Consider the following 9615-nt stretch of genomic DNA (forward strand, 5'->3'; position numbering starts at 1 on the left):
ATCCCTAATGTCTTGAAAGTTGAAACTATGAACCATCTCATACATTTAGTTTAAACTAGAGGTTGAACTATTGAATTGAAAAGCTGAACAAGTTTCCCCAAATGATTCATTAAGACAGTTCAAAAGCTCCCTTCTCATTCTCATAGCAGTATTTTTCAAAACTTATCAGACATTTTAGAAGTCAGTTCTCAGTTCTCACACATTTTACTCTCCTATCATGTGGTCATTCATGGAATCAGAATTTAGCATACAACTAACAAAAAAAAAATGGATAACATAGATTTTGTTGAAGTAATGAACAAGTAAAAAAAAAAGGTCTAAAGTTAAAGGATAATTTTTCTTAAACTTGTGAACTGATACAAAATTCAAGAGCATCAAGGTTCACTATTCAAACCATCAAACCTAACAGTTGCAAAGTAGAAGTGAATAGAAGAACTGCTACTTACATAGAACCTCGCTTGCAATCGATCACAACTTCACATATAGGGGAGGCCCTTGGGCATAATAATAACTCTCTATATGTTTTGAGTTCTTTACCACAATTGATTTTCATGGTTTGCAAAACTCTTGCATTCTTTAGAATATGTTTTGCCAATAGAAGCTCACTTTCTTGGCCCAAGAATTTCAAAATTGAGCAAGTTTGAAGTTTTAATGAAAGACAATGAGGAACAGATATTGGGTCCTCCCAATTTTCTTCGACTCCTTCTATTATCTCATTGTGGGTTCCCTATTAATATAGAAAAATTAAATAAATCAAAAAGGCATTCTAGGAAATGATAAATCAGATATGATCCCTATACCAAACAAACCTGACTGAGTTCAATATTTTGAAGGTTAGGGCAATGATTGAGCACTTGTGCCAACAAATGCCAGTTAGAGTTTATAGAGTAAAGTGCAAGGGTTGTCAAATTGTGAAAGGTAGGAATCTCATCACAACCTCGATACACCTAAACAAATAAACAACATGGAAAGGTATACCATGAAAAATAAGGTCAAAATTCCCAAAACAAAATTGCAAATCAAGTAGCATCATGTTCATAATAAAATTCAAACCTTATTTATTTCTATGAACAAAAGTTTCACATTATGAAGTGCTTTCAGTGGAAAGTGGCAATAAGTGCCCCACATTTTTGCTTTCGTCAATTTGTTTAAGCTTAAGCTTTGTAGCTCTTGATAGGTAAGAGAGTCTTCAGAGTGGAACTCTAGAAAAGTTGCACGTAAATTCTCAAGATTCGGACATCCTGCTAGAAGTAATATTAAATCTTGATAATTTAAGAAGTTAGTTTCTTCAAAATGAAGGATCTTGAGGGAGGGGAGTGTAATGGAAGAAAAATCCTTCACAATGAACTTATAGAAATCTAGATGAACAAGGGTCTTGCAAGTGAGGATGCTAATAGGGAATTTGAAAGGATGATCATCGTGCATGTTAGTGGAAATTTCAAGGTGCTCAACTCCACGTTGCACCACATGATTAATCCATTTGATGAAATTTCGAAAGCCAATATGGGAAAGATCATCATTATGATACCAAATGTCCATAATGCAACTCTTGTACTTGACGGAATCACGTGCTAGCAAAACAGAGTAGACGAACTCATTAAAGCAAAAAAGGGCTTCTCGGTGTTTCAAGTCCACATCCAATCTGAGAGTGGGGACAGAGAGCCAGAGATGCGTCCATCTCTTCGAAAGGACACTAGTGGCAACCGCCTGTTCGGTTGGGAGAAAAGAGATAATATGACAGATGACACGGTCTGGTAAATCGCTGATCACATCACGACGATCATCCCCGGTTGATGACATTTCTTCTAGCGTAAGAGAACTTGAATTTTCTACATAACATACAACATACTAACATTAACATTAGACCACAAAGGAAACTGATTATTGTTGAAGTGATAATTCCAAACCAACGAAAGAGACAAGTACACAAAGCAAAATACATCATCCAATATTTAGATCAATTAACGATGCCGTATAAATATATGAAGCTTTGTCGTCTTTGTTTGAAATTGATACAAATACTGACCACATGACAGGTACTAATATAATTGAATCATATTCATTGAATAAACGAAAATATGTTATGAATTTGTAAAGAGATGGAAAAGGAGACATACATACCTTGATTTGATTCGTACGAATACCAGCAGCAAGAGGGGGTCGTATTCCTATTTATATATATGTTGTAGCTTCCCTACTTCTACACCGGTGTGAACACTAACTTTTGAAAATTATTAAATGTGTTTTTTTTATGAAATTTTATTAAAACTAATAATATAAATGGTTGTTGCTCTCTAGTTATAACAAACCAAATTAAACATGATTATCTATTTCAATAACATCAACAACAATCTTTATTGTAGAAAAAGTTGTTTAAGGTATTAAAAAATTAAGTATAAATATACTCATTTAATTTGTTATACTTTTTAAATGATAAAGAAAAAAACCGACATATATCAATTCATATCGTGTTTGTTACATTTTTTAATATTTAAATTTATTCTTTTCAATTTGTTACATGTGTTGTTTATATTGAAAATTGAGGGCGTTTTTGAAAAGAAAAATCCAACTCAAAAGTGCTGAAAGAGATAGTTTTCTTTATATATAGGTATAGATAGTATAGATATATATAAATAAATTTTCGTATAACAATGTTATAATGTTATATTGTTGCTGTTATTAAAAAAGATAAGAATTTTTCTTATATTTGTTATATTATTGTTGTCATTAATAATGATAAATATTTGTTGAGTTTGTTACATTTGAAGGTCACAAATATCTATACTTTTTGTTTGACTAAAGATATCTATACTTATAATTTTAATTTATATAATTTTTTTAAATAAAACTAGCGAAAAGAGAGGCATTCACGTGTCTGTCGTTTCACTCTTTTTATTGCGCTAATATTTGAAAATTATGAACGGTATTTTTTTTTATAATAATTTTGATTTTGATTAAAAGTACAAATATAAATGCGTTTTGCTTTCAAATTATAACAAATCAAACCAACCACGATTGTTTATTTCATCTAGCGAAAAGACGGGCATTCACGTGCTCGTCTTTCCGCTTTTTTTTTATTGCGCTTACGTTTGAAAATTATGAATTGTGTTTTTTTTATGAATGTTTTTTTCCGAGCATAAATGTTTTTTTCAGAGCATAAAAATATAATTAAACCATGATTATCTATTTCAATTAAACCAATAATAGAATAAAAAAATATAATCTAAATTCTTAATTTTTTAATGACACCAACAACAATCTTTATTATAGACAAGGTTTTTGTTTTAGGGTATAATTGAAATAATAAAAAATGTAAGTATAAATACACTAATCTAGTTTGTTACATTTTTTAAATGATAAAGGAAAAATGTGGACATTTATGTTTGTTACACCCTTTCAAAAAAAAATGTTTGTTACACTTTTATTTTAATATTTCAATTTATTTTTATCTATTTATTAGATGTGTTGTTTATATTGAAAATTGAGAGCATTTTTGGAAAGAGAAAAAGTCAGCCCAAAAGGTCCCCATGAGCTTAACTCATTTGGTAAGGGATAATGCATTTGTATGCAGGGACCAGGGTTCGAACCCCGGACACCCCACTTATTCACCTTTAAGGTGAATTTCTCTAGCCGCTAAGCTATTTGACCAAAAAAAAAAAAGTCAGCCCAAAAGAGCTGAAAGGGGTTGTTTTCTTTATATATAGTATAAATATAAATGACATCAACACTATAACAAAAAAATATAATCTAAATTCTATTTTTTTTAATGACACCAACAATCTTTATTATAGAAAAAGTTGTTTAAGGGTATAATTGAGATAATGAAAAAGTAAGTATAAATATACTCATCCAGTTTGTTACACTTTTTAAAGGATAAATGAAAATAATTGGACTAACACACACACTCGTATCGTGTTTGTTACACTTTTATTTTAATTTTGAATTAACTTTATCTATTTGTTATATGTACTATTTCTATTGAAAGTTAAGGGTAATTTTAGAAAAAGAAAAAGTCGGCCTAAAATAGCCGAAACATCTTTATTATCATCAACTTTCAATACAAATATCATATATAACAAATACATAAGAGTAAATTCATAAATTTAACATAAAAATGTAACAAACACGATATGAGTATATATATATATATATATATATATATATATATATATATATATATATATATATATATATATATATATATATATATATATGTTCAGTTTTTTCTCTATCCTTTAAAAAGTATAACAAACTAGATGAATATATTTATACTTACTTTCCCATTATCCAAATTATGATCTTAAGTAACTTTTCCTGTTGGTATCATTAAAATAAAATAAGAATTTAGATTTTATTTTTTTTGGTATATCGTTGGTGTCATTAAAGTAGATAATCATAGTTAGTTTGATTTTTTATAATTTGAAAGCAAAAAACATTTATATTTATATTTTTAATCAAAATCAAAATTTCATAAAAAAATATCGTTCATAATTTCCAAACGTTAGTACAATGAAAAGAGCGGAAAAACAGACACGTAAGTGCCCGTGTTTTCGTTAATATTACATAAAATTTATGGCGTACAATCAGGGGCGGATCTAGAGAGTTGATATTGGTGTGACAAAATTTGTAAAGAAACTATATATATTAACAAAGTAAAGCTTTGACAACTTATAAACTACATCAAAGTGGTTTGGGTGAGAGCATTATATCATGGTGTTACAGATTCGATTCCCTGCAACTGGTGTGGCAACTGCCACACCATGTTTCAAAGTGGATCCGCCCCTGCGTACAATTTGAGTTTTGTGGAATATGGTTAAAAGCAACTAGGGTGTTTTTGAAATTTTGTGAAAATGTAGAATGGAAGGACCAATTATGTGGGCATGATAAAATCTTTCAAATATCAAAACTATGTTGACAAAATGTGCTCACTGTATTTTGTGCGTACTAATCCCCACTACAAAGTGGACAATACCATATGATGTGTAGAGGTGTTAAAAGAATCAAATCTGTTTAATCCATTATTTTAGGTGGGTCAAGTTGAAATTTTAAGCTCGACCGTTAAAGTTGGCATGTCACCTTTTGATCGGTTAGTCGTAAGGCGGTTTAAAATGGGGCGGACTGAGTCGTTTTCAATCCCTAATGAACAAGATATCATAAAGTAATATAAATGTTCTTACAAGGGAGTGAGAAACCATAATTTTTTATTGTCTCATGATAAACCAAACATATAATCAGGACAACTTAAAATCAAATTACAATGGAAAATGATACTACCTACTTCTGAGTGATTAATAAAAGAATGGACTTTTATATATACTTAGAACATGAATACCACAAAGTGATGAGTTTCTTTCACAAACCAGTTTCATTAATGTGAAAATTCAATCAAAACGAAATAAATTGGTTTAAAGTTCAAATCAAATTGAGCAGCACAAGATTAAGAACAAGTTAATTATACCGGCAAGTTTAATTAAGAATGCTACTCTCACTCCTTCCTCTTTGAAGCACCCAATTCCTCTTCAGCCTTTTGCCTCTGGCCTCGCACAAAATAATAATATCAAAGATAAATCCAACATCTTAAATGTTACTATTTTGTCGTTATATATTAATAGAAAAATATGATAAAAGTATGTAATTTGAATAGTGCATATTGTCAAACTAGATATCTTATTTTGGGACGAAGGTAGTAGGATGTTTCATATTCTTATGATACTTAATTTATGCGGATAAGTGAAATATTATTTACTCTGATGTTTCACTTTCTTATGATACTTGGCCTTTCTTCTTTTACTAAATTTTGGCATAACATAATGCCTACATGGTAGTGATAATTGGCACTAAAATAAATGTTAGAGAAGGGTGAGTTGGAATTATGTAGGAGTAGGAAGTTCTGTGAAAACTTTAGCACACTAGGGCAGGGGAGGTTGACAAACTCTCAATGGTCTTCAAATGTTACTATATTTTCTGTTTCAATAGTGAAGTCAGAATTTTATAAGTTAGCAGGAAAACTAATTGAAGTCATAAGCAAGCAAAAAGAAGTTGACAAGTTTTAAGGATAAATTTTTTCTTAACACGTACCAGGAGCTGCAATTGATGAAAATTGTTTGGGAGATCAACTACTCGTTTATTTTTTGTACATGCTTTAAATGAGTCATGGCAGTTAGATAGGATTCTGCAGCTTCGTGTTTGTGGCTTTTAAGCGTCATCCAATTCCAATCTGCAATGGAGCCATCGGCCGACCTAGATTCACCAGCCTTCTTACTAGATTCACCTTTTGAGTTTAAGTTAGGTCTATCAATGATTATTCCCTTAGTTTATGTTAGGTAGTTAATAAAATATAAATGCAATTAATTTTCACCAATTCATTTGAGAAAGTAACTACTCGATTCATCTATGGCCATGCTTTTGTGTCAAATAGGCCATGCTTCAAGGTAAAAAATCATAATTTAGCACATGAAAAACACTAATGTACAACTTTCACTATCCTACCATGTGGTCATGCATTCTATCCGAATTTAGCATACAACTAACAAAAAAATGGATAACATAGATTTAGTTGATGAGATGTTATGAACAAGTTAAAAAAACAGCTCTACAAATTTAAGGATAATTTTTCCTGGACTTGTGCACCGATACAAAGTTCAAGAACATCAAGGTTCACAACTCAAACTGTCGAACCTAACAGTTGCAAAGTAGAAGTTAATAGAAGAACTGCTATACTTACATAGGCTGTTTGCATTTAATAAGTAATAACTTCACATATAGGAGAAGCCCTATGGCATAAGAGTAACTCTCTTAATATTTCGAAGTCTTTACCACAATGGATTTTCATGGTTTACAAAACTCTTGAATTCTTTAGAATATATCTTGCCAATAGAAGCTCACTTTCTTGGCTGGAGAAATTAAGAATTTCGCATGTTTTAAGTTGATATGAAAAGCGATGCGGGACAAACATTGGCTCCACCCAATTTTCCAGGACACCTTCCATCATCCTATTGCCGGGCACTAAAAGAAATATTAGATTTTTCTACAAAATTTTACGACGAAGTTTCCTAGAAAGTAGTTTCCTACGAATTAGCGACGAAGTTTTCGTCGGAAAGCACTTGTCAGTAAAAAAGGACCATTATGCACAGAAAAGTGGGGCGTGGCAGCTTGTGATTGGCTGCCTTTACCGAGGAATACTTTCCTAGGAAAGCGGCGGCCCCACATGCAGAAAAAGAGCGCGTGAAAGCATGGGATTGGCCTACTTTACCGACGAATATTTTCCTAGGAAAGCTACGGCCCCACATGCAGAAAGCCGTTGAATAAAGGGTGTGTGGCTGGTTGTGATTGGTGGACATTACCTACGAAAATTTCGTCGGAAAACACGGGACCCACATGCTAACTAGCCGTTTGTTACGTTGCATCATCTCTGAGTATAAATATACAACTCTTTTCTCACATTTTCTTCACTCTATTTTCTTCCTTGCTGTCTTCACTCTATTCTCACTCAAAATTTTTTAATATCACTCAAATTTTATTCTCCATCATTTTATTATCATTGTTGAAGTTTCTAACAAAGGTAATTATTGATATTTTCTTATAATTGATTTCAATTTTACATGTGTTTGAATTTATAAATATTTAATTTAGTTATATATTAAAATAAGTTACATATTTTTTTTTTTTATAGTTATGTTGGTTCTGATCCATTTTGAGGTTGGTGTTGTTGTTCGTTGATGACAGTCCGTCATATCACATTTTTGGAATCTTTTTAATTAAGTTTTTAGTCTATTTTATTAGTCTAGTATTTCATTTAGAGTCATTTTAAATAAATTGTTGTTTTATTTATTAATTGAGTCAATTAGTATATTTTATTATTATTATTATTATAGTTAGTAGTCATAGGAGCAAAGAAATAAAACTTAATTGTGCTTCTATATATTTTATTTATGTGCCACTTGCCTTTAAATCATGGGTTGGTGTGAATAAGCAAATAAGGAGGTGCAACCACAAATAAGGGGCAATGGATTATTATGTGACAATTGGACTTTGGCCAAGAAACTATCTAGCTGACCCAAAAATGAAATGGAGAGGATTAAGGAGCTAGGAAAAAAAGGAAGCTGCGCAACACATGGGGAGGGAATGATGTTTTGGAACAACAAGCAGTAACATCATCTTTTGGAGATTTTTGGTTTATGAGAGAAAGATACTATTTCTAGAGAGAAACACAAAGCAAGGTGTTAGGAGTAGATTCTACCCAAGATTTGTTGAGATATTATGAGTTTAGGTATGTAATCTTTATCTTTCTTTCATCCTTTGCCAAGCTTGCATAGACATATGTAGCTACATTTATCTTGTGCGTTTTGAGGTATTCAAACAAGCTATTATGTAAACTCTTCATCTTTTAATATATAGTTCTAACTTATTTATTTAATATTGTTGTTATTCTTGTGTTTAATGTTTTATTGAGATTTAAAATGATATTGACAAATACTTTTGGGTCTAAGAAATAGAATAACAATCTATCTTAAGTTTACATTCTAGACATAGATGTTAATATTTGATAATCACTTTTAATCTAGAACTTAATGCTTTTGGGTCATTTAATCGGTTGGGAAATCGTCGATTAAACGATCCAATCGACTTTGTGATTATTTAAATGTTTGAGAAATCGACATTTAAACAATCCCTTAAAAATAACGATATCATTTGGACACGAATGATATTGTCGAGTGATTGTGATAATATCGTTTAAAAAGCTAGAACTATATAGGTTAGAGAGTCTTGAGAGAGGAACTCTATACCACGTGTATGTAAATCTTCTAGAATTGGACATCCAGCCAAAAGCAATACTAAATCTCTAGCATTTAGAAACGAACAAAGTTCTAAATAAAGGATTTTGAGGGAGGGAAGTCTAACAGAGGAAAAACCTTTCACATTAAATGAAAACAAGTGGAGCTCCACAAGGGTTTTGCAGTTCAAAATGCTAACGGGCAATTTCATATCAACGCCAGAGAAAAGAGTGAGAAGAATTCTCTCAACACCGCGTTTTACAACATGGTTGAGCCATTTAACTACGCTAGGAAAGCCAAGGTATGCAAGATCAGAACCATTATATCCAACCTTGAGCCAGAAACTCTTGATGGAATCTAGCTTGAACAAAACAGAGTACACAAACTCGTTGAAGCGAAAAAGGGTAGATTGATCATCCAATTCAATAGCATCGGTTTGCTGTACGTCTTGGTCGTCGGTTAAGTCGATATCAGGAACTGAGTGCCAGAGATCCGTCCACCTGTTTGGTTGGGAGAAAAGAGAGAATATGGCAGAGAATGGCATCTGGTAAACTACTGATGACATCATAACTCCTTGTTCTTGATGACATTTTAGGGTGTATCAAAGATTGAAATTCTACACAACAAAAATTGCATATTATGAAGAATAGAAGAGTGGTTAAAGAACAACAAGGTTAATTAAGGATGTTGTAACTTTCCTCTTTAAAGAACCGTAAACCTCGTATGTCTTTCGTATGTTTTTTCTTTGGAGTCGCACAGCACAGACACGAAAACACGAGAGAAGAGAGAAAAGAAAAGCAAGCTCTGCGGCTGTTGATTGCCTTTTTCTTTGAGTTAGGGT

General features: G+C 31.6%; 1 protein-coding gene across 1 annotated transcript; it reads right to left on the minus strand.

Annotated features, from left to right (window-relative positions):
• Positions 1–442: 442 nt before the first annotated feature.
• Positions 443–9339, minus strand: LOC120579622 (F-box/FBD/LRR-repeat protein At5g22660). The gene is made up of 4 exons (XM_039832113.1): positions 8913–9339; positions 1054–1829; positions 810–947; positions 443–727 (listed from the first exon to the last, which is right to left on the minus strand). The coding sequence occupies exons 1-4, from the start codon at positions 9337–9339 to the stop codon at positions 443–445; spliced, it is 1626 nt and encodes a 541-aa protein (XP_039688047.1).
• Between the last annotated feature and the right edge of the window lie 276 nt (positions 9340–9615).

This window comes from Medicago truncatula, chromosome 3 (genome assembly GCF_003473485.1).
Source record: "Medicago truncatula cultivar Jemalong A17 chromosome 3, MtrunA17r5.0-ANR, whole genome shotgun sequence".
Lineage (NCBI taxonomy): Eukaryota > Viridiplantae > Streptophyta > Magnoliopsida > Fabales > Fabaceae > Medicago > Medicago truncatula.